The sequence below is a fragment of the Malurus melanocephalus genome, unplaced genomic scaffold (genome assembly GCF_030028575.1).
Source record: "Malurus melanocephalus ecotype Western Australia unplaced genomic scaffold, MMel_1.1 scaffold_134, whole genome shotgun sequence".
Classification (NCBI taxonomy): domain Eukaryota; kingdom Metazoa; phylum Chordata; class Aves; order Passeriformes; family Maluridae; genus Malurus; species Malurus melanocephalus.
The window spans coordinates 1,732,876-1,759,395 of NW_026623366.1; the positions used below are offsets into that span (position 1 = coordinate 1,732,876).

General features: G+C 40.0%; 1 protein-coding gene across 4 annotated transcripts in view; it reads right to left on the reverse strand.

Moving 5' to 3' along the window:
- PDGFD (platelet derived growth factor D) overlaps positions 1–26,520 on the reverse strand; it is a 138,810-nt gene that overhangs the window by 27,483 nt on the left and 84,807 nt on the right. For all 4 annotated transcript variants that reach the window (XM_057370838.1, XM_057370836.1, XM_057370837.1 and 1 more), the window contains one exon: positions 3,563–3,622. In XM_057370838.1, coding sequence (XP_057226821.1) covers positions 3,563–3,622 — 60 coding nt within the window. The remainder of the gene's footprint in view (positions 1–3,562; positions 3,623–26,520) is intronic.

The window sequence follows — 26,520 nt, forward strand, 5'->3', positions numbered from 1 at the left end:
CATGAAAACCCAGCTCTGAAGTAATGCAGMAGAAATATGCCATTTGAAATTAACGGCTTACAAAAGTGAATTTTTTGCCTCATCTCCCAAGTAAATGTGCATATTAAGCTATTAATCTTTCTGATTAACTTCACTCAGCTGGGTAATTATGGGAGGGTCAACTCATTTGAGTAAATTCACTCRCTTGCAGGATTGTGTCCTTCAATTCCTATTATAACAATTTAAAATATATATGTATTAAAACAAAACAATTGTCTTTAGTTGTAAGCTGTATCACAGAAGTAACAATCTTTGACATGCTCCTGCATACRTTTGCCAAAAATATGGACAGTCCAAATTATTAAAAATCAGAAAGGGAAGGAACAGAAAACATAACAATAGGGCAGTCAAGGAAGCAGACCTGTGCTGTACTGCTCACCACCAACACCTCCCAGTTTCGCCTGTGACAGCAATGCCTCCCTAGAGGAATGCCAGGAATGACACAGTGCATAGGCCTGTGTAAATTCATGTTCCCTTGAAAWCGAAGACATAACTCAAAGCCTCTCTCCTGACTTCCAAGTGTCTTGGAACAGACACTGCCAGAGAGATGGGAGTCCCAGGAGTRGGAAATCTCACGCTGGCAAAGTGAACACAGCATTGTCATCTGAAGCGATGCTGCAGGAGAGAGGGTGCAGTGTGATAACACAGATGCTGAGCTTGCAAAAGGAAAAGGCACCAAAAAAGCACTACTTTCTTACTGAGGAGAGCTTGGTGGAGCTCATGGCAGTCCAACAGGGAAAGATCAGACCCCGACTGCTTTCTGAAAGTGAGGGAGATGATGTAAGGATGATGAAGAAACAGGAGCATAAAAATCAGGCCACAGGTGTGTGGCTTACTCAGTGCAAGAAGGTTTTTTTTTACAGGTTCAACCATGCCTTTCATTACAGAGGTGGAGGGAGGTCAGGCTGTGAATATGCAGGGCAATTCAAACTCCCACAAGCAGCTGGGATTCCCCATTTTCTTTTCATATAAAAGATCCTGCTCAAGAGATTGGTGCAGCCTTGTTCAAACATAGAAGAAAGCTTAACCTTTTACCCAGTGACAGCCAAATCGAGAGGAATTATTTCAACACCTCAGATAGCCTCCTGGCAGCAACATCATGTGACAGCCCCAAAAGCAACTTTAAAGCTGCCAACCCAAATGCCTCTCTTTTGTCCTGCCAAGAAAGAGGTGCTGGCTTCAGGAGAATTTGTGCTCGTTGTAATCTGGCTTCTGAGATCACATCCAAAGAGSGGGCAAGAGGAAGAGTGAAATGCAAGAAGCAATGAAGAGCAAAGATTTTCCCTATTGTGTACCTCTATTGCATTTCTTAATAGCAATGAATACATTTTAATGTGATGGAACACAAAAGTATCTTCCTTTGGTATGTGCTCTTGTCCTTAATTTCTGTTCCCTCATTATTTCACTCTCCTATTTCTACTGTAAACCTGACAGGCAATTCAATGTGCATCAGTTTTTTGTTGGTCACAAAATTGCTTTACAAGTAATGAAAACTAACCTTGTAAGGAATGGATTTTGTTTCCTTTTATTTTTAATTTTCCTTTTATTTTTTTCCCTGGGTTTGCCATGATGGGTTAAAGGCAGAAGTATTTGTTTTAACTTTCTAAGAGAAAACCCAAACAAAAAATCACAACAAAAAATAATTCTGAAATATGACCTCAGACATGGAAAAAATAATTTGCTCACTCTAAAATTTTCATTCTGAGAGCTGTAATGTGTCCAGAACCTAAAATGAGTCTTCAGGTTACTTGTGGGCTTGAGAGAGGAAACTCATGCCTGCCACTCTAACTGAGCATCAGCAGAATTCTATGTCATCTTGTCTGAGACTAATAAGCCTGAGTTTGTCCTTCTGCCTCCCAAGACCATAGCAGAATCCCTGCATCTTTTACTCCTGAAGAATTTGGATGTCCTCAGACCTTTTCCTTGGTGCCCTTGTGAAAAACTGCCCAATCTCCCTGCCTTATTTTCTCTGAGAATAAAAAAGATTTGTGCGTGCAATGTGCACCCAGTTAAAAACTGAATTTTATTAGGTAGGGAATGGCATGGGAAAACCAATGAAACTGAGGTTCTGCATCTGGTTTAGCTGAGGGTTTCCATGTGACCTTGGGCATCAGCTTTCTACCTGTAATATYTGTACTAAACTTCCTTGGCTGCAACTAATCAATAAAAATTTTTTCAGAAAAAAAATATAGTTGAAAGATGAACTTAATTTTTCAGTATGAAAAGGATACTGGATTATTGTTTTGTATATTGTGCATTTTGTGATGTTAAGGATGTTAACTAACATGGCACTTACCATATGCTTGATCTCATTGACAGTTACCTGATGAGGGAGCCCTAGGCTTACTTTTTCGAATATCAGCCTGCCATATTTTTAAACAAAATATTCCATCACATTGATTGTTTTTTTTTCTGAGCCCATACTAGAATGAAAAATGAATTTATGTCTTTTCGTGAAACTGTTCTATCATCTCCTGCTTGGCTCATCCAGTAGATCTCAGCCCTGCTAACACCACTCCTCAAGACTTTCAGCCCAGCTGGTTCCAGGCAATCAATGAATTGTATCATGAAGGGCAAGTGTCATTTGCAAATTCAAGAGTAAACACAAATGAGATTGGCTTAACATCTTGTAATTTTGGCAGCACAGAATTTTCTCTCTGCTTGCTGCCTTGACCGTACCGTGACCAGTAGAATTTATCCACATTTTATTTACTGCTCCTTCACCAGCTACTCCTGGCAGCTCCTATAACAAAGGTGCTATCACTGAGCTCTCTTCCATGACATTGCTCTCAAGTCTGCTTTAAGCTCTTATCCCCATCTCAGATGTTTTAAGAGGGGTTAACAAGAGCTGTGAAGTGGTGCTGAGCAGCTMGCAGAGCACACAGAAGAGCACTGCCCAAATTATGAATTGTCATGCTGCACTGCCATTCCCCAGCACTGGGAAATGAAAGAGGGGACAGAATTTTTACCAATGAAATAAATCAAATGCAATGAAGRGAAAAAAAATTATACTGGATCACTTGTGGGTTTTTTTTTTCTTTTTTCTTTTGCTTCTAAATTTTTGTCCCAAGTTGCAGTTCACTGCTGAATATGGAATAACTGTATCTGACTTCAGATATTTTATTGGAAACACTTAAAAACAAATCCTCACTATTGACAATGAAAGGCTAGACWCATTTTCCTGCCAGCCTGTTTTATGTACAGTCTTCTGTGTAGCTCAAGACATTCTATGATTAAAAATTTGTRAGTTTGTATCTTATATTTTCATACTGGCAGGACGAGTTTGAAAACAAGAAATGTTTCCCAATGGCTGTTTAATGTGTTTTAAACAGCTAATGGCATATCCTGAATCTTTTATCCCTAATAACATACTGTTTGACTCCAGTACGAATTGGAGAAACACTTTATTCATCCTCTTTCGAAGGTGAATACATGGTTTCTCTGTGCAGGTGCCATTTTATTGAATTGGATTCAGGCCTCCCTATCAATCCATCCATGGGCAAAACAGTGAGAAATTACTTACTGAGACAGAGCTTGTGACTGACTCCCAGTTGGTTTCTGAGGCTGCATGCTGGAAATCATCCTAAGGGGAAAAACACACGGGAAAAAATCACCACTAAGGCAATATCCTAAGTTAACTACAGAATCTAAAAATTGTTTCAGCATTCAACATCTGTCACTTTTCCTAACCCTTCTTAATGCAAGAGTCCATTGCCATGTGTCATTCCTAAATAAAGCTATTTCCATTCAGTTTTCTCTGTTTTCAGTGTTTATAAACTAGCTCCTTGTAAGCTTGCTGAAACAAGAATGGGTTGTTATTATTATTATTATTATTATTATTATTATTATTATTAGCAACAATAACAACAACAATAATTATAATTATAATAATACCAATATGATATATGCTGCTTTACACAGTAGGACCTAATCTGGTCAAGGACATTACATTTATCTGCCAACATAAATATTAAACACCATCTCTGTAGGTCTACAATCAGAGTATTAATGCAGTTGCCAAAMTGATCTGTTGGAAAGAATGTGAACATGCTAATTCCCTGGTACTACTTAGTCAAGGTGAAAAGCAGGGTAATCTAATCCATTTGAAAAGTAGTCCTAATATGACTGTTCTGCTTTTGGTGCTTGTGCAGAATGATCATCACTGCACTATGTCCTTTACATCAAATAAAACACAACCCCAGTGGATTCCCATTAACAGTGTCACTGAATAAAGTCTCTGGGCATTTATGATGAATTTGAGCACAGGGATGGGAGTTATATCATCCATCTCTGGGCATCTACAAGGCCTACATCTAGGCTAGATATTCTTGTTTCCTTTTACAGTCAAMTAAACCTGGCATTTCTAGGGTGCAAATACTCTGATCCATTTTAGAAGCTTAGTTTGGGATGACTAAATGCACCCTAAAAATGCATTTTTGTCTTCATTGTCTCTATAAAAGGAACCTAGGAGGATGAGCTTAGATACAGATGTCAAAATCGTAGATATTGACATATGGTCACCTAAATCCCAATGCACTTGTCTGACCAGTGATGAGCAATCACTACTTAAATAATGAAGAAGCCATTTCTTTAATCTTTTGGCAGCTTTATTCATTTCCAACTGGAATAACTAAACTGTGAAAAATGGCAAAAAAAGGCAGCATTACAGAATGGTTATTAAACACACACATGCAGTGAATAGCTAATGATCGGCATGAATATGCAGGTAAGGAAAGTGGACTGAAGTGACAGCACACCAAGATTTTAATTTCTAATAATAGAATTTATAATGAAAAAATTTAAGGAAGATGGATCAATGCCTTGGCTTACAATTTCATAGTGACTCAGTTCCGGATAAGCTTTCTTTCAATCTGTCAACTAAAAGGGGAAATGGAAGGGAAACTGCACAGCTGATGCTTGCTAGACTTGATCCTGTATTGGACCATTCATATATGCATATATTTAATTATTTCTCAGGAATGGAAAATAGAAAAKTGATCTCATAAACTGCTAATTCACCAATAAAATTTTTTAGTTGAGAAGGAACAGATCTGCTCTCAGATCCACAATCAATATACTTGGATATTCAATGTTTTTCATTTGCTATAGGAAAATATTTAAATGCCTCCAAAGCCACAAGATTGTTTATTCAATACTGTTACTATTTCTTCTTCTTTAGTATTAAAGATTAGTAGAAATTAAGAAATCTCATCACTAAGCAACCACTGAAGGGGCAGGGCAATTAAAACATTAAAAATTATGTGGTCATTTTTTGCTAAGATGCAAAATACTGGTGCAATTTTCCATAGAGATTTTTTTTCTTAAAAACAGGTAAGAGATCTGCAAATGCTATAATCAGGTCATACATAATTCTGAATATGCCTACCTTGGCCACATTCTCTACACATTTGGTTGCCCAGTTTTCAACAATTTAAATTAAGTAAAAATGTATTTGAAAAGCTCATGAATCCTCTGGCAAAGGCTGCCAGTTGCAAAACTTGGAAATAATTTCCTCTCTCTCATTAGCTTCCATTTAGCACTTCCAGGAGAAAAAGTGGCATTGAGCTCTAAAGCATTATTTTAAAACAGGAACAATTTGCTTCACTGAATGTTTTGAGAAGACTGCAGTCTTGTGTTCAAAGAGATGGTCCACTTGTTTTATCTAAATGCGGATATCAAAACTGTTTCTTTAGTCTATGATTCTTTGAGATGGTTCACACCAGGAACCCCCTCCAAAATCCTGATACAGACACGTGTACCACCTGCTTCTTGGATCTCAAACCTGATGACTGCACATTTTGACTCTGATTATATTCAATCTGCATAAACTATTCACAACTCTATGGCTTTGTTCCACCACCACTCAAGGCAGCTGCAGTCATTCTTGGCTTCTCAGTGCTTTCAACCTCTACAGTTCGGAGATTATTATTATCTATGGCTTCTGCTTGCAGCTACTTCAAATAATAATATCAAAGTGGTTCTCATCATCACAAAACCCTCTCCTCCTTTCTCACCACTACCCCTAGCAGAAGCTGAAGGACAAATCTATTTTCAGTGCAATCTATTCAATTCATACTACCTCATTCATATAAATTTGCCAATGACTGCTTTGGCTGTTGTTTGGCTGTTGTTTCTTCATTACTTCAAATAACCTTAAAACTTTCAGTTAAAATATTCTAAAAAACCACCAAAATTCTCACATCATTTCTAACTGAATAGGGAATAACAGGATGGTAGTAATTTGGCTAAATCACCTTGACAACAGTGCTTCTATTTTTGTGTTTGTGTCATGGCAACAATAGAAACTTTACCAAAGACTTTAGSAAAGCATTGAATTAACTGTTCTACAAGCAGCAAAAATACAGGCAAAACAACAGGACCACCAATCACCTTCTCATAGCAGCTACATTTAGTGAAGAAAAAGAACATCAACTACCAAAATTACACCTCAGAAAGACATATCCTGAGTCAATCCTCAGAGCTAAGCATGTATGGACATTGATACATTGTTCTTGGCTCTCTTTCAGACTAAAGCTACTCTCTCCTTCACAGACGGACTTTGTCTATAGAGTGTCTCCCACCACTGATCACCAATAAGTGACAGGGAGTCACAGGGAGTCAGGGAGTCACTCTGTGTTTCATCCAGGATTTTCACAAGTGGAGAGGAGACCATGATGCAAAATCACAGCTATCAATAATATATGAGACTGCAGAGCCAGATAGCCCTGGTTGCCGAGGAAAATTATTTGCAGCCTGGGGGTCCATGAACTACAGCAGCACGGGCTCTGCTGTGCTGAAGCCATGGGGCTTGGCAGGGTCAGCAGGAACAGAGAGGCATCAGGAAAACAACCGGGATATGGCTGGGAAGCTCGCCAGTTTGAGAAACATGTTATCWTGACTCACTTTSTTGTACCACCCATGTGGCAAAAACYTGTGAGTCCTCCCAGCTAAGCCCAGTTACTGCCTGCTCCTCCAATTAAAAGCAAGAAGCACTGTGATTCTTCATATTTTACATATTTTATCACTGTAGGTTAGTCTTTTGTCATCTTGATGCATGACTGCTATGAGGAAGGGTGCCTGGGATAGGCAATAACCACCATAGGGCAGGTACAGCACAACAGCAGCCTCTCCAGTGCAAAGAAGCAGCCCCAAATCTCTAGAAGCTTCTCTCAACTCTTTTTCTCAATCTGCAGGTTTCTGGGGTGGTTGGGTTTGATTTGGTTAAAAATAGTTTAAATGACAAAACAACCATAAACAACTACAGCTAATGAAAGCTGAGGTGATGCTCTGCTCCTCAAGGAGTGGGAAGGGTTCTCAAAAGAACTGCAATTAGGAAGGGTCCAGGAAATGTCCCTGACTGATGCTTAGGGCCTGCTGATTCAATAAGGTCCTCTCCTAATAGAGCCACCATCCTTATTGTGCCCTTCTACTCAGAATAGAAGTGAGGGTGAAAGGGTCAAAATGCAGGCATGTTCTTGGGGCAAGTAAGCATGAGAAAGGGGAAGAATAAAATAAACTCAGAAAATAATTGAGACAGAGATGCTGAAGTGCTGGGCTCTGCCTGTGGTCACCCCATTTGTGATTTGCATTTAGGTACCCTAATTATAAATGATCCAAAATAGAAGCAGCAGAAATTTACAGAAGAACATCACTAAGGGATGTACTGAGGCACRCAGGAGACCCTGTAAAAGCAAATCCTGGGTGAAATGGGGCACGTTCAACAATGTCCAGTAGAGAAACAAAAAGAAATTGTGAACTCTCCCTGGAATGYTAGAATTAGGGACGAAAGACAATGGAAGATCTGTAAGGAAAAATTAGGATAAATTGCAAACTTGAAGGAAAAAGGGACAAAATTATCCTTTTAGATTAATAAACAGAAACTCAATTATGCCCATTTTTGAACAACAGTGAACATGCATCTATTGCATGCAAAGTTATGTGCTGACAGATAGCTGGTAAGCAGATAAATTTGTATTTGTATATAGTAATAACAAACTATATTAATCTGTAAATCTTTCTTCTTTTTTCCCCTGCCACAAGCAATAGCACCCATATTTTCGTTAACAATTATATTTATAGGTATTGCATTCCCTACACAAAGCTACACRTATTTCAAGCCAATAAACCCCAAACTCAGAACATGCTGTATAACAGAAATGGTGTTATGTAAGTTAGAGGCAAAAGAAAAATCATAGTTCCATTCAAAAAAATGCAGTGACACGTACTCAAGTTTGTACACTTCAAGCGATTAATTTTAATTTCTCATGCAGCACTTTAGTACACTCCAATTTCTATAAATAYAGATAAAAGCATGTAGATTTACACTTTGAAATATCTTTTTCTTGTACCACACTTTCATTTTGTCATACTGCTAGGTTTTAATTTAGTATCAGAATGGTACCTATTAACACTTCTAAGGATGCTGAAAAATACCTACAATGGGCTACTCACTGGGAAGCCAGAGGCTGCATTTTTCTTACAGTAATGGTCAAATCACTGCTYCGTTCAGCTCTGGTGACCAGATATTAAAATAAAAGAAAGTGAACTTGGAAAGCATGCCACAATGATGGTTCGTAATCTGGGAATCACGTCTTGCAATGAAACATTAAGTGGAGGCCAGTGTCTTTCAGGGAGTTTGGATGCAACTTGACCTTGTCTCTCCAGGTAATAACCCACACTCTGCTGCAAGAGCCCATTACCAATGTCAGAAAGCTCTTTCACCTGGCAGAGCAAGCCTTAATGAATCTGAGTAGCTGTAATGTGAAGGCAGCAATATCCCAACTGGAAGTACAAGCAAATTTTACCACTGATGTCAACTATTATTGGAACAGCGAAGAAATTAACAAATCACTTTAATCACACTGAATTTTATTTTCCATTTTTTGATGCAGTCCCACAAAGGCAGGCCATCAATGACAATGTTTTTTTTACGTCAATGACAAAAGGTCTGACAGCCACCAAACTGTCAGATCTCAAATGTAATAGTGTGATTCTTGCCCCTTAAAAAAGACATAAATTGAGTTTCTGAAGACCAGTTGCCACTACACATCAGTAGCTACAACCTTATCAGCTAAGTTAATGCTAGTGCAAGGTGACATATAAAATCCCTCTTGATTTTTTCTGACATATTTACTAGCCACAAACGAACAGGAAATGTAAGATACTTACATTTCAAAAGTTTAAAACTGTAATAACGATTTAGGTTAACTGCAGTTTGTTATATTTATTTATGAGAAGCTGAAATAAAACTGAAGCAGAAGAATCTATTTAATAACAGTTACATTTGGTCAGTACTACTCTTCATCCTTCACTTWGCTCTGGAAATAGGCATTGCTGGGTGCATACTGGAAAAGTGTCCAAGACACTGACAGTAAAATGATGTCTAAAAGGTCACATAATACTTGTTCAAATGAGATGACAGTTATGYCTTTGAAAAATCAGCTGTCATCTGACACTGTATGTCACTACACTATGACACATCTGASACTATGAGCATCCTTTTTGCTACACATACCCACAAGAAAGTGTGCAGGACTCCATTACCATGCTGTGCAAGTTGTGCATTACCTTTATTTTTTTCCATTTATCACAGAGATCTGTCCTCATACCTCCATGTACAAAAGATTTGCAAATAGCTAATCTGGTGTATCCTGCAGTTAAGCAATTGTAAACAAACACAAATCAACTAACATTCATTGTAAATACTCTGCAATTCCTCCTTTGCCATTTTTATCTGAATAGCAAATTTTGGTTCTGCAATTAAACACTGGGACACAAAACTTGAAAGGCTCTTCCAGGCTGTCTCTTCCAAACCCCTTAGACTGGTTGGCTGTTTCTATGCCAAATTTTTGTTTATTGCACTTATATAAGTACCAGCTTCATCCTTTTCTTTCCCTCCCAAGTTTGCTTCCTGCAGTGATTCTGAAGAGATTTTATATCTCCTCTCAGCATCCGTTTTATCACACTAAGCAAGCCAAGTTSTCTTGGCCCTCAGTAAGAAATGTCCTCTTCTCCCCCACTGTCCATGAACTCAGTCCAAGAAAAATGTGATTGCTCTGTACCGTGGAGACCAAAACTGTACAAAGTATTCCARAAAAGATGCAACGACAGCCTCATTGGTCACATGCCTAGTACATTGAGAAATTTTCTTTTCCCCTCTTCACTGAGCAGTGAGATGCCATCTAACAGTGAATACTTCTGCTATTAATCTCTACACGAGTGACCTCTTTGCTCATTTTTGGGCTGTTCCATTTCACTGCAAATCAATCCTCTGCTCCCAAGGTCATCCAGCCTCTCCGATACTCTGATCTTCCCAATCACCAGCAACGTGCTTCGGCTCTGCGTGTGCTGCACAAGCCATTAAAATGCTCGTCTGCAGGCTGTACTCTGGTCCTTGGAACATCCCCAACATAAAACTGACCATAAGTTTTATTTGGMAATTTCAGAAACTCCCATTAGGGAGCTGTCCCTGGCTGGACATTCCCTTTTACATTACAGGACACTGCTTCCCCTTTGACTGCCACGTGCCATCCTCTCCAGCAGAAGGGATTGTTTCCTGCATGACACTGGGTGAGATGCTCCTTTAAAGTCCAATTATATTTGCTAGACAGCATTTCCTTCCATTCCGGCTATCCTTCAGTCTGGAATGAGTTTCTTTGATAAAGAGATGTGGAGGTTTTTTTCCCCCAGTTTTCTGCATCTTTAACCACCTTTTTTGCTGACAAGTGCCCTGTAAGCGATCTGTGTCAGACTAACCAGTGTGAAGGTGCCCTGGCACTCTCCTGCCATTTATGCTACRGGCTGCCACGGCATTCACTGTCTCATGTGAGCCCTGGCTCTCCTCACTGCAATCCAGGAGTGCAATCCAGGTGTGCTGAGCTTTCCCTGCACCTGCTCCCCTCTCCCTTTCCGTTCTGTGGTACATAAAGGAGACCTGCTTTCAGAAGTGACTCTTTGTGCCTCACAGTCTGCAGTGCTCATCTCTTGACAGTGACAGCACAGAGTGCTGAAGGCAGCTGGGCTCCTTGCTCACCTTGGTTCCGTGTCTAAGCACACCTGGGCCATGGTGGCACCCATTTTGCAGGGCTTGCTGGTCCCCCTGTAATGCCCCCATGCTGGCTCTGCCAAGGCAGTGGGGAAAAAACATCCAGAGGGGGCCTGATCAAGGTGGTGCTGCACATCAAAGTGGTGTCCAGAGCTGCCAGGTGGAAAAAGTTTGGGAAGAGTGATCCCATTAGCCAAAAACTTGCCATCAGGTCAGTGTCCAGTGCCCTTGCGAGGACTTTGGTGGATTTGTGCCATGCTGACTGGCAGAGTTTTGGAAGCAGCCTCCCTGGTAATAGGTGATTCTGCCCTGAGCAAACTGAAAAAGCTGATACTTCACTTGCCTGCTAAGTGTCCAGGTGGGCAAAAAACTCTTTTAGAGTTAGCAGAAGGCAGTGACAGCTGGTTATGTCAGGTCCTTTTTCTTGATGTGACTCATACCAAATGGGAATGCACTGAAAGGCCCCAGTACCAGCGACAGAAGGAAAAATATTAATGAGAGACAACCTCCTAGAAGCAAGTTATTAATTTTCTGACTTCTTTCCTCTTGGGTTTCTACAGATTTTTTATAGATTTAAACACAGTCCATAATCAGAGAAAAATAATMATTAACAAATATAGTGTAATATCATTTAATATTCCAAGCTTTTCGTTGTTCTACCAGGAGGAACTGCTAAGTGCCCTGACATGCACACTTACATTTTCAGATGTGATTTGGGAGAAACATGGAAGCAATAATAGTAATAACGAAAAACTCTAATGGAGCTAAGCAAATTTAATTCTRAAGCTGAGGACACAATGTGAAAAGGTACTGGTAAGGGACATTAGCTATCYTAGCAGCAATCCCAGCCTATTGATTTTTTTGTGAGGGATCCATTTGTTTTTGAGCTTTCTGTCAGAGGATGCTGTTTAATTCGGCAGTAAGCATGCAGCAGGAGCATGTGTTTTGTTTCACAGATAATGCAAAACAAAGCAATTTGTTCACCCTCCTGCTCTGACTGGAAGGCATTGCATTTTCTAGGACAACAAAAAAGGACTGCTATCCAAACTTCCTAAGATGCTCAATAATCATAAAAACAGCAAGAATACCTAATCTTTGAAGAATAAAAGAACCATTTTCTCTTAGTTTTCCCAGGTTTTTGATGTGATCAAAAGCAGCTGATTTACTGCACACAGCACAGGATACTGCTTATTGGGGATTTCATTTAACTTGAATTTCATCTAACAGCTAAATTAAGGAAAAAACCAAACTATTCTAACAGAACTTCCAGACCCAGATGCATTCCTAAGAAACACTGCTGCTATTAAAGCTAAATCCAAGTACCTCAGGAACAATTATACCTCTCATATCCCTTATGTATAATTTTATAACGAATAAAGATCAGGCAAAAAACACCTTACATTTGCAAACAATCTAACTAAACCATGCGATCAGTTTTGGGATAAGCTTACCAAAAGATGACCTTGAAAATCCTTCTAAATTCCAAACAGAGACCATAATCCCAGGACCAGGAAGGTGTGTACTGGACCATAATTAGTGTGTGACACATTTTATTTGAATTCTGACTAAATACAAGCATAACCAATTAGACTAAGGATGGTTGTAGAATTATAATAGGCTAAATGTTTTCAAGTAATGAAAATCAAGACAAACAGTTTATTCAGTTTTATACTAATGACCTGGAAAATGTCACAGAAAAGTGAAGATGGGAAAAAAAATAAAAAGAAGTTGTAAACATAATTTAATACAAAGGAATATGGTAAGACTAGCAGAGGCCAGAAGAAGTGGCAGGTAAGAAAAACAAGCTTTCACTTAAAAGAATGTAAGGGGAGAAAAAGGTACAWGCCATAAACTCTATTTGATGGCACACATGGACGCAAAAAAGGATCTGATGCCAAGAGCCTGGATGGAACAAAGATAAGAAAAMCATGAAATTAATCTGATGTGACACAGTGGCACAGCATGGAGGGTGACTTGTGCCTGCACACACAGAGATCTTACCCAGGGCACAAAGMGATGCTCTCCCCATACCAAGGGGACACCCATCACCACCGATCACCAAGGGGATGCCACATCACCACAAATTACCACCTCCCAGGGGCACAGGTGGGGCCTCTCCTCACTGGCAGGGTTGTGTGAGCATTTGCACATCTTCACCACCTTTCCATGGTGCAGAACAGAGCTGTGCTCAGAATAAAGTGAGCTTTGTGGATGCAAGCAGCTCTTCTGGAAACTGAAGATGGGTACAGGCATAGTTCGGTGTGTGTGGTATCAGTATCAATAAAAACTGCAGGAGGGAGCTGCACAGCCATTTATGGAGACACCAAGGTGACACCAAACCCCTGCCATCCTGGCCTTGCAGTGCTTGTCTGCGCAGACCGGATTTTTCAGCTGCCCATCTCCATCAGCAATGAAGGCTTATAAAGAGAAAATACTGGGAGACTGCTCTCACCACTCCAGCAGAAAGACTTTGCTCTGYGGAAAAACTGAGTCTTTCCTGAACACCAGACAGCAGTTTTAAAGTACCAAGCCCACAAACTGTTTAGTTTCTACTGCTGGCTTTTAGTTCAGCCCTTCTGGCCACCCTGCCCATCTTTGTACAGGAGGACCAGCCCTCCTGGGCACCCACTGCACCAGCAGTAGGCCAGCACCCCTCTGATACTCCAGATTTCAGCAGCTTGTATTACTACATTGTCTTTGCTTTTAATCTACTCCTTAATGCACCTGGAAAAGGTACCTGAAGCAGCACTGAGCCAGCACTGTCAGCACACAAAGTTGCTGCTAAGGTGGGAAAACAGAGTGTTTACTTTCACAAATTCCTGATGGAGATAAATTAAGTGTACGGCAAGCAGAATGTCCTATCTTCTGCTGCCTTACACTATCTGCTCTGAGTTGGGTTTTTTTGCTCTCTCTTCAGAGCCTAATAATGCCAATTTGTCTTATAAACTCATGCATAYGCAAAAAGAGGTGGAAGGCCTGAGYARGAAYGKGACTGATACATTCAGGTTCTTTCCTAACCAGCAGCGTAAGATGAGCCCACAACACCTTGTGTTGCTTAGAGGAGAGGTGGCTCAGAGATCATACACAYGTTATACAAAGCACATTTTGAAATAGGATCTCACTGCCATTCAGGCACAAAAATTTCACCACATCTGTGAAAAACAGCAATTGCATTGTCTTTGGTTTAGCTTYCCCTACCTACACAGCATTCCCAATTTCTGTTCATTTCTAGAGAAAGCAAAGTTTTCAGCAGCCTCTTTCCATCACTAGTGGCCTCTACAGCATGCAACACAAACCTCACAGAGCAGCCTGACACAACATGGTGTCCAGGTTCGTTCAAAAATTCTTCTTTTGTTTCAAGTTTATTGGCGAGACCTTGGTATAACATAAATTTTGGCAGTCCCAATGTGGTTTTTTTTTTATGTTGCCCCACAGCAGAGGAAAAAACAGCCTCCTACTTTCTAAGCTATTTTTTCAAGTTTAAAGGTTTTTTTGTTATTTTCATTTTTCTCTCCTCAAAGATAAGAWTCTTTTTCGAACTCACCTGTAAGTCTGCAAACATCGAATTCCAGGGCTAACAAATGCCATTAACTGTGTCACTCACTGTTAGGAGTGATGAGAAAATGAAAGAAAAGATGACCTCCATGYAAGAACTTTTGGACTACATCTGTGTTAAGGGGTAAAATGAGGTAGAGGTTGATCAGATATATTATGACTCGTCTTCAGACATAATTATTACCCTGCAAAACAGAGTGGCCACAACAAACTGCACTTTGGAAACAGCCCGAGGTCTGTGCTGGCTGCAAACTAGACATGCTAAAAATGTGGTGAGTGCAAACAATTTTGTGCCTACACCTTGGCTCACATCCATCCCGTTGAAAAGTCTCTGCTGACAATTATGGATACACAGACTTACTTAGAGGGTCTGATCCTGCAAGAACTTGCATTTGGGCTATCTTTATGTGACTGATGGCTGGACAACAATGGTGCCTAGAATCAGAACACACAATGGGACAACATGGTGCCTGATTCCTACAGTCTGAAGGACTTTCATAACAGTTTTTTATAAAACATKTCCTGAGAAATACATCAGGACACAAATATTGATTAAAATGAAGCATTTTTTATAGCTGCAAGATCAGAAGTACTATTAAAAAAAAAGGCTTCTTCAGGTTAAGAAAGGGACCTGGAAAATAAATTTTATCTGCCATAAAGCATAATTTTATACCATTAACTATGTTCCCAAACAAAAACCATTAAAATGAAAGAAATCCTGTTGTTAAGGGTCACGGAAAAATTGGATGGTATTTGATTCTGCTGAAAATGATCTAACAAGATGATACACTAATTCCATGAACCTAAAAACTACTTCTAGCTTTCAGTGCTACAGATGAGTTGCAAAATCTGACCCCGTGYTTTCACAGGCTCAGACCTTCTCTAATTAAGCTCAGACTAGTTATYAATCTGACAGTTGAGGAAAACAGAACTGCATTTTTCTTGGTATTACAAGAAATGTAATAGATTTTTTTTTTTTTTTTGGCATACCATGTATGTGCAAATTCGCTTCAATGTGGAGAGAAATCTGTGGGCTGAAAAACAGAGGGGGGCATGCAGGCAAAGAATGATGGTAAAACCCAGGCCCTGGGCTGGAGGAGGTGCTCAGCACAAATCTTGGTGCCATGCAGGGGGCTATTTTATGTAACAATGTCTTTCAGCCAAAAATTTTCAAGTCAGATTGATCCTATCAGGTCAAAAAATGACAGGAACCCTGCAACTAATAAAAGATGTGTGTGTGAATATACATGTGCAAGGGACAACCAAGAACACTCTGACATGTCTGTCACATACTTTATTAGGAAGACAGGCATGGACTTTATCGAGTGCTCAAAGCAAAACAGAAGGTTGTAAATTTAATAAAGACGCATGCACAGAAAGCACAAGTACGATTTACACAGCGCCGTCTCTGGAAATGCGGTGAACAGTGTGAAGGCTACTGAAGCCAGAACCACTGTGCTGAGCAAACAGCAGAGCCTGTGAGCAAAGCAGCCTCCCCAGCAGGGAGGAAGGACCCTCTCTGATAACCTGTGCCTGGGACTGCAGAGTCAGAGTCAAACTAAGAATTGTTCCAAGGAAGTGCAGAAATCCCATGAGCTCCAGTCATTATGGCACCTAAGAAGGAGCAGAGGGATGAGAATAGCTACAAGCTTTGTCACACTCCCCAAGCCAGTGGCTCTCCAGTGTGGTCTGAAGATGATTTTTGTTCTTTCTCTGTCCTAGTTTGGCATCTGGGATTGCTGTTCTCCATTTTCTAGCAAGGTGATGATTTCTTACACCAGTGAGGACCTCAGGTTAATCTRACAGGACAGGAAAAGTCAGCATCCAAATAAGACAGCACAGCAGACAAACTCCTTTGTTCATCACTCTTGCTTTGGCCATGCAGCCCACCCTGCTGACACAGTGTCCAGACTGGAAGCTGGAACACCACCACCTGCTTCTGAACTGTCTTTTACAAGTTAATCTCATGGCATTTAACAATTGCTGTGCTTCACTTTGAGGTGGGAAGGTCTCAGGCTCCAAGARGGTGTCAGGGCAAGCAGCAGTGGAAGCCAAGGCCTCCCAAGGTCACGATGCTGCATCCAAAACCATGGATAATGCAACTTCAGGCCCAACCATCTTCACTGAAAACATGCAAAAATCACTAAAATCATCATAACCCAACACAAGGGAAGTTTGCTGTGGAAAGATACAACCTAATGTGTTTTTAAATTACATGCTGAGTGGAAGGAAGTGACCAGGAAACCTGGGAGCCCAAAGACACACTGAGCTGACAGGTTGAAACACGCTAAAAGACACTTTCCCAGCATTAGGGCAGACAGGCTGGCCACTCATACAGATCTGCCAAGTCACCTGATAGGTGACACTGCACCCATAACACAGTCCTGCTGATGCTTGAACCACCAGATCAATACAATAGAGACATTGTAAAAAGTTTGGAAAATTTGGGACAGTTTTGAAAAGAACATCAAAAACTCTGAGAGGATTGAATAGCCTGAATTTTTGGGAAAGATTAAATCTAAATATGGACATCATTGCTTGGCTAAGCAAAAAGCAAAGAAATGTGAAAGCACACTGCAAATATCTGAAGGAGATACACACCCACAACAAGAAGACTTCTTTATCATAAATCAGGAAGGAATATAATTGCAGGCAGTGGTATGGCATTGAAAAAAAAGGAAATTAAAACTTTCTATGAAAGAAAAAATATCTTTGCAACAGTGATTTATTAGTCCATGGTCAAATGTTCTGTATATGCTTTTTACATTTAAAAATGATGCTAGATGATCAAGAAACAAATGATGAGCAAGAAATGAATTTACAATAGAGAAAATTGAGGGAAAATTGACTGAATGACCTCACATCAGACTTCCATGTTTGTCTGCATTACACATTTCTGGGGGAATAAAAAAAAAAAAAAAAGCAGCCTAAATTTAGATTAAGCAATCTTAAAACAATCAGTATCATCTGATCCAGAGATATAAGTAGTTTACAGCAGCTGTTGCAACAAACAAGGCAAAGATTTATTATGTAAGCAATTAAACAGCCATTATAAACAATGCATTGTGTTCCCTGCCTTGCCAAGAGTGGCAAAACCACATTGAACAATGTTAAGGTTGAAACAGACCCTGCAACCCAAACTTGGCTAGAACAGTGCAAGAGCAGGRTTGTGCTGCCAGCCTTTGCAAGGTGCTGACATACAGTCAAATAGAGTATTTTATCTGCTTTGGAGGAATGCAGAATATGAAGTTGTKCCTTGGAGCCCGTCTCTGCACACAAGGCTGTGAAGACACACAATCCTTGTTTTGATTTAAAAGACAACTTGCAACCAACACCTGCTGTGATGGGTTTTCACAAGTTCCTCCCTGCAGGTTGGAGGTCTAGCATGTTTCAATGCACCGAACCACTTTTGGTATTTTCTGCTGACAGGCTTCCAGAGGAAGCAGACTGTCTTCCTACTCTTCTCCAACACAGTTGGTACACTTAAATTAAGCTGTGCACCTTCGAGTTTTGTAGAAAATCTATAGAGCAGAGGCTGCTCACCAGGAACACAGCCTTGGAAGAACAGCCCACTTCTTCTTCCCCCATGGCCACATCTTCCCCATGGTAGACTAGTCCCGCCACACTGAAGAACCAGGAAGAGTTAATTAACACCCCTTTGCAGCATCGCAATACAATGTGCATRATTAAACTTGTTACAGATTTAAGCATGGCATCTCTCTTCTCCTAAAAAATCTGCCATTTTAACTAGATTTCTAAAAAACACCCTCCAGAATGACCAAACCAAAATAACCTCTTCAARTATTTTGATCATTTCACATGCTTATGTTTTTCAACTGTTGCTGAAGTGGAAGAAAAGGACAGAACATGGATTTACAGAGATAGCAGTACATCCTCAAGTCAACAGTCTAAAACAGTCCCACTTTTCAAACAAACAGCTAATGGGATCGACAGGTTAATGAGAGCTGTTAAAAAAAGCTTGATAGTATAAACTCACCTCTTGTTCATGCATACTGATGAGGTGMTTAGGGTTAACTTCGGGGAGAATGGTTAGATTTAACCCTTCTCTATTTTGCAGATGCAAGAGAGGATCACACACCTACCAGCAACACTGACTGGGTGTTTATGACAGGCTCAGTTTGCTACTGCATTCCCCATCTCTCCTTCTGATGCCTTCCTAATGGTCARCTCCAAGCAGACACATTACCTGTGAGGTCTTTCAGTGTCTTCTAACAGGAATGGCATGAAAGCTGGGACTGCTCTGTCTCTTGCACAGKGTCAAAACACCGGGTCCAAGCTTCTTATATTTTCTGTTTGTTTKCACAGACATGGGAAGCAACGTCAGAGAACAGGGTGGCCTTTGCCCTCTCCCAGGTCATGCTCATTATGGCACATAAAATGCACCCTTTCATCACATCCATTATGATTTTCAGTGTTGGATCCATGCCCATTTTCTGCTACCTAGATATATTTAGCATTAATTAAAAATATTGCTTTATGGACACTATGAGAAAGTTGTCCAATACACCTGGTAAATAGAATTACAGGTTTTAACACTGGCAAGTTCTAAAAAAATCTGAAGTGTTAAATTTTTTTAAAAACTGACTGATTTGCCCAGAGTAGTTTTAACATAAAATACCTTGAATACCCTTCATCCATTTTCTAACCACAATCCATTCYGAAGTCCTCCAAACTGTTAGGAATCATTGATTTGTTTCCCTAATTAAAACAACTATGTAAGATTTTCCCAAGTTTGGGAATGGGTTTAATTTCCTACTTGTCCAATATWACAAATTTGCCACAAGCAGTATCATGAACTCTGGCTCACTGGAAGCTGCTTCTCTTGTACTCTGTATTTTTGTTTAACAGAGATCGTTTGACTRCAACTCACATTTGAAGAACAAGGAAAAGATCAGTCTTCATATCAATTTTTTTTTTATGTATCCAGATATATTATGACTAAAACATGATTATGAACCAGGAAGCAAATATGTGCATGTGTCCTGGTTTCACACAGGGTAGAGTCAATTTCTTCTCAGTAGCTCTTCAGTGCTGAGTTTTAGATTCAGAAAGAAAATAATGTTGATAACATATGGGTTCAGATTTTTGCTAAGTCATATTTATCCTAAGTCGAGAACTTTTTTTCCCTCCTAGTCTCATGCTGTCCCAGGGAGAAGGCATGCAAAAGAAACTGGGAGGGAGCTGAGACAGGTGACCCAAATTGACCAAAGGGATATTCCATACCACAGAACATCGCTTTTTGTTTCCTTTTTGTTGTCATAATTATTATTATATTTTACTTTATTTCAATTATTAAACTGTTCCTATCTCAGCATAGGAGTCTCACTTTGATCCTCCTCCCTGCTCCACCAGGGGGCACGGAGAGAGGAGAGTGGGTGGCTGTGTGGTTCTTAATTTCCATCTGGGCTTAAACCACAACAGCATGAAAGCTAACAGGACAGACAATTCACYGTGAAACTTCACACATGCCCTCACTTTAGTCAAACACAGCAGCAAGATCATGGCCAGCTTCTACSATACTGTGGCTCCCTTCATTCAATTAAAACACTGAAGTCACTATTCTGCCAACAACTGCACRCTGCCCAAAAACTGCAACATTCCTGTGGCTCTATCTGATATTCTTAAATGCTATGATCTCATTCCTGATACAATTGTGTGCTTCTTGGAATTTGTATCTTCTGATTAGCTTCTGCTGTATTTTGCAAGAACAAATCATGTTCATACTAAATGAGGCTTTTGAGTCTCTGATTATTTTTGTCTAACAGGGGTAAGTAAGCCTCTTGTACTGCACATGATGATCTTTTCATCTTGTTGGTGTCTTCGGTACCTCTAACTTGTCTTGGAAAAGTGGAAATTTCCTCTGGGTCGCTAATTTCCCCAGGAATTTATTCAAAGCTAAGTTCTGACTGCAAAAAAGGCAATCCTTCAAAATCTAAAGTCCTAAATGTACAATACCTCTAAGTTTTGAATGAATTAAGTATTTCAGACAGGATTCTGGATTTGAAAATAACACACTTGTGTTTGTACAATCCTACATTTCCTCATCCTTGGCCACCATCAAGAGTTGGGAGAATTCTCACACAGTGTATAGCACAAGACAAGGGTTAAGATGCAGCATTTTCAGCAGGAATTGGACATTAACAGGATTGCTGCTAAGACAGATTGATGACAACATCCTGCAAAGAAGCCACACTTTAACTGAGCTGTCAACAAATCAAGGACAGAGGAGAGCAAATGGCCAGTTTTCCCTCAYGCTGTTCAAACAACAAAACTGCCAGGCACACATGCTTGCAGCTGAGAAAACACAGGCATTAAGGTCTATTTTCCTTTCTGATTAAAACAATTGTTTTATCAGTTAAAGTCTGAGAGCTTCCAGGAGCTTCTGTGTGCTTACATGTCCCGCTGCTCCTGGTTCCGAAATCTTCCTTGCAAGGTCTGTATTTCTCTGGCCATAACTCAATTCCTCACTCCTGTTCCCAGCTGACYCTTTTTACTTTTGAAACATATTGAAACCTAGTCCTCAAGTTCACAGTCAGAGGTTTTGCCAAAAGAATGAYCTAGTGAAATGGTCTTACTTTTGTCTTGCTTTCTACCTGATCCATACCTGCTCTCCCTCCTCTCCTGCACACAGTTCTTCCTATTTCAAGTCCACTGCCTCTTTAAAATCTCCCTTCATTTGCCTATTTTCTTCCTAACCATGCACCACAACTCTTCTGATTTATACAAATCCTTCATTTGCTTTATTACCTTGTTAAAAATGTTTCCTTATTGGCATTCACCCTCTTGAATCCAGCTGAAACTGCATCCATGTGACTGTAATGAACAAGCAACATGTGGGTACTCCCTAGTAAAAAGGGAAGGCTTCTTCTTTCATGATGTGCTTGCCAAATTTGATATTGTTAGYCACAGTTATTCTGTCCGGTTTTGTATTTTTTCCTTTTGCCTTTCAAAAAAAATTGCTTGTTTGGGGCTTCACCTGCCTCTCTGACCCTTGCATTTTGGTGCTTCTGCTGCCATGGTATTCTATTGTCTCCCTCTGTGTGGACTTGACTCCCCTACTGTGTGTGACTGCTCTACCCACAAAAACCTTTATTTCTGAACTTGGACTACACTCAACTGTCTTCCTTTGTCTTTGCTGCTGCCACTGTGTCACTGCCATTCCTGGAGGATCCTATATCAGTCCTTCCCTCTAGTACTTGCAGCATCCTCTAGCACCCAGCTGGYAGGCGATTCCTCTTCTCCCTGAAATCTCTGAATTTTGAATGGCTTTAAAAATTAAGACACGAAGCAGGGAAACTCCTAATGAAGTTTAAAATTTAGAGAGTCACATAGCAGAAAGGTTGCGACCAATCTTTGTGCCTGAGACAAGAGTAAACATGGAAGAGGCATCAGACCTTCAGAAGAGATCTGCCAAGAGAAGAATTCCACTAAGAGCACGGTCTGGGGAACACTGGGGGCAGATGCAGTCTGGGATATCTGGGTCAGGTTTGGCAGCTCTGGCTGCGGCCCCCAGGCTCCCTGTGACTCTGCTGCCTTCAGCAGGTGCATCTCAGACTTGAAAACCTGCAAGGTTTCCACCCTGGAGGAAAAGAGATTGGGTGGGCAAGACTTCAGCAGTAAGTGTTTAGGGTTTTGGAAGGTGTGACAGGATGCTGAAGGGAGAAAAAGCTCTTGGTTTGATGYAAATGTCAGAAAGAATCTTTTAATTAGAAACTCTGTGTGCCCCTGGAGCAGCCAGTGCTGCCTGTGAAACTGATCGTCCAAATATGCCTCCTGAGCCCAAGAACACCCTGTCCTTATTGCCAAGCTATCTGACTCCCACTTTGCTTTTTTTTGTATCCTTCACTATGTTTTGTTCTGCTCTGAGTGCTGGGAGAAGCAGAATGCTCCTGCCTACCACCCTGCTTTCTAGAAACACTGAAATCCATCTAAGCTCCCATCTCCATTCRTAACAACTTGTCTATCAYGCCACCTTCCCTTCTTCCTCAAACCTTGCTGAWGGACAGGTCAAGTCCTGTGAATTAAGCACCAGATTGAGGGTTACTGGATTCTCAGGCACCTTTATTAAACAGAAAGCATTCCTCCTCCCCACATAAAATTACTGAGATACTCCATGTCTCAAGATGCACCAAGACATAATCTCTCTTTTTAACATGCTGTCATTTTATGCTGCTTTTTAAAAATTGTAAAGCCTTTCAAAGTAAAAAAAAAAAAAAAAAAAAAAAAAAAAAATTTGTGCACAGATAATCTCTTAAATTCCCTGATTATGTGAAGCTGGAGAAGAAATGGTAAAGATTTTAGCAAGTTTTATCTAATTAGAAGCTAGGACTTAATTACTTCTCTCCTGAAAGATGAGCCTCTGGTGGATAATTTTATGAGGATAGTATGCCTTGAGCAAAATGCAGAAAATAGTTTTCTGTCAGAACTTCAGAAATAGAGGTTTCAACATAGAGATTGCCATGTGTTTTGCAGATGGGTTGTATTTATAAAAAGTCTTTGCTGTCTAGCMTAGACAGGCAATCAAAACTGAAATGAGAGAGAGTAGCAGAAGAACTGATAAAACATCCACGATTAAGTCTTTCTTTCTTTGTCATGAGATCTATTTCATGTTCAACCACTTTATTAACCAAGACACGCCACTCCACCCCATTCCTYTCCTTTTGTACTCCCAAAAAATTACTGGGATTCCTTCTGTGAATCATCTAATAGCAGGAAAGGTATAGATGTGCCATTATCACTCCTGCTGTCACATTAGAAATATTATATGGGGTTTCAAGGAAGAATATTTTGTCCTGGATACAGAAATGAATTATCTATTCTGTGAAAGATGTGACAAGCTAAACCAGAAGCACAGCAGCAGACTCATGGAGCTTCCACACTGGCTTCAGCTTAGAATTAATCATTGCTTATGATCTTTCTGAATCTGTATTCCCACTGGCGCATCTTTTTGTGATCATGTTAACTACGAAGGGCATTTATTTATTGACTTATTTAAATAAACCCTTAAGTTGCCTGTTGCACTACTGGCACAARTAAGTCTGGTAAAGTACAGGGAGCCAGTCACTTAATTCAGAGTAATATCAGTGAGTGCAAATATCAGGATCAAATTATTATTTATCCCATTTTCATTTTCTGATTTTCTTCCTTCTTTTTATTTTTTTTTTTATTCTGAGCTTAATAGGCAAGTATCAAACAGGATAAGCCGAGAATTTGAGCAAACTTTGACTGGTCAATATTCTTTCCATGGGAAAGTAATTAAATTTTATTATGGTATCCTATCCCCATTTGTGACCAATGCTCTCTTTTTGATCATAGGAGTGGTGACCTATATACAGGGTGTTTAGCAGAAAGATATTTCAAATTCCAAATATGGAATTTGAATTCCATATATGGATCCAAACTCAAAATTTCTCCCTCCTCCACTCCAATAATTTTTTATGGCTTCCTCATCCAAAAAACTTCATTTTAAACAAGCCCAAATTACTTAGGATTTAACATATTGATACGTATTTTGACACAAAAGTTGCCAAATATGGATTTCATTTAGAATTAACCAAAAGTATTTTACTGTTAGAAACGTAAAACAAATTCATGCTTTTTACAATAAACTTAAACAAATGTTTGTAATTAGCAAATGGAATCCAATATTTTTTAACTGTTTCATTAAAATGAAATTAGACGTAGAGTTGGGAATTTTAATTCCAAACATTCGCCTTTATTGTTGAAATATGTTCCTGAATGAGTTCCTAGACTGTTTCACTAGATGTCCACGCAAATGAAGTTGTAAAACAGGGGATCCAATCTTGTTAACATTCCTTTCCRGAATTATGACATTGGAAGAACTTTGGGAGGAAATGCGGAATTCTGTAAAATGATTATTTATCTGCCTTCTGTTTCAAGTATTTCTACACTGTTTGCTGGGAATGATTATGTCCTTAGAGTACAAAATAATGTAATGAGAAAAAAATATGAAAATACCTCAGTGCCTTCTAGAACACAATTTAATGTTTCTAAGTCAACTCAATCAAGAAAAACATGAAAAAAAAAGAGAAATAATGGCTTTAAGTGATAATGGTAGGGAGGAATTTTYTAATTTGTAGCCAAGTGAGACTCAYGTCCAATAGCTGTCTAGGTCTTGCTCCAGACCATTTTTGCTCTAGAACTGAGAAGGTTAAAGGAAAAGGCAATTTTTAAAGAGGTTTAAAGAGGGAAGGATTCCTCTGTGAGGATACCCAGACTAAGCCAACAAATTGCACAACTACAGCTGGGGCTTCTGAATGTGAAATGTTGTCTTTAGAGACCAGCCCCCAGCTCTGAATACCCACCTCCTCCCGCAACCAGCACAAGGGCAGGGACTTTTTCCAGACAGGTTAGGACACTTTTGACTCTTGGGCAACTTGGGGTCAGCAGTGGGAAGTGAGACACACAGAACTCACTAACAAACTCCTGGAGTCAGGTCCACCCTGGAGCTCCCACTCCAGGGAGTGCTGTAGCTTTGTGAGGAAAAAGCAGATCCAGGACAAGCAGCACCGTGCTTGACCCGTCCCTTGCCTTCAAGACCACCCTCACTGCTCCCTCCCCAACCTTCTGAGTCCCTCAGACCCACAGAGAAGAGAGCTGAAACAGAAGTGTCAAGACACAAAGGATGAGGGAAGAAGAGGAAGAAGGTAGAGGGAGACAGCCTTGGCAAGCAAAAGTTGCTAAATGCAGTATTTAGGTGGTCAGACTTTATTTCACAGATTTTTCTCCCCCGTCCCTTGTCCCCTATCTTTTATTGGACAGTTAAATATTCACACATATCCTTACATTGTTAAAGATTTCATTTTTTAAGTCTAATTTTCCAGAATCAGTCTGAGTTCTAATCCCATCAAGCCCTTTCATCCTACATGGGCTGTTTACTTTCCGTTCCTTGTTTCACAAAGRCAAATGTGATACAAATGATACAAGTCTAATTTATTTCTTCTCCAGAAAAATAATCCCCTTTTGTTTCTCTAAATGGTACTGAAATGTGAAGTTAATACAAAAACACAAGAGCACAAAGATAGTGAAGGATGTTTCTGCTTAGCTCTGTGATGCCTTATTTGTGCCTCAGGTAGAGTGCTGATCTAAGTAAAAGCTTGATCTGCATCAAATGTAGTGAACTTCACTGACTTCCTTGAAGATTTATAAATGAGAAGCCAAAGAGTCAGGCTGCTTGGCTGCATGAGTGAGAAATTGACCCAGTCACTCTGGCATGATGCACAGGAGATGGAGCTGATCAATAAACTCCAAATCACTTGCTTCATTTTCTCTGGAAAATTATCYGAGGTCTGGTATACAAATAAACAACTACCATGCAGCTCCAAACTCCAAACATAACAAAAAGCAAGGGAGTTACAGATTTGCATGTATCTTGTGCACCATGTTTTAAGAGAGACCCCAGCAGCAGACCTGTGATGGAGAAGGTTATGAAGAAAATTTTTAGAAGTAATACAAAGGTCCTTCATTTCATCTCATCCAAAATACTGTATGTTTTTGAATGCTTTATCAATGSTCCCTGTTTACAGGCTAGAAACACACAGCGAGTCCAGCCTTCAGGGGTCAGCAGCGCTCAGTGTATCTGTGAACTGTGAACAGGAGGCTGTGGGGACTATGAAATAAGGGCTGACTCTGCTCAGAATTAATCCTGCAGCTCTAGGMTGGGACAGTTTGGAATCTGAAGACCAGCAAGGAACAACATCATCCTCCACCTCACAAATATCACCAATCACTTGCACAGGGCTCTTYTCTGAAATAAAGGAGCATTTCATTCAGGAGGCACACTTGGAGACTACTCTTGTAAATAGATTTGCTAGACTGCACATTCTCTGCTCATARTTTTG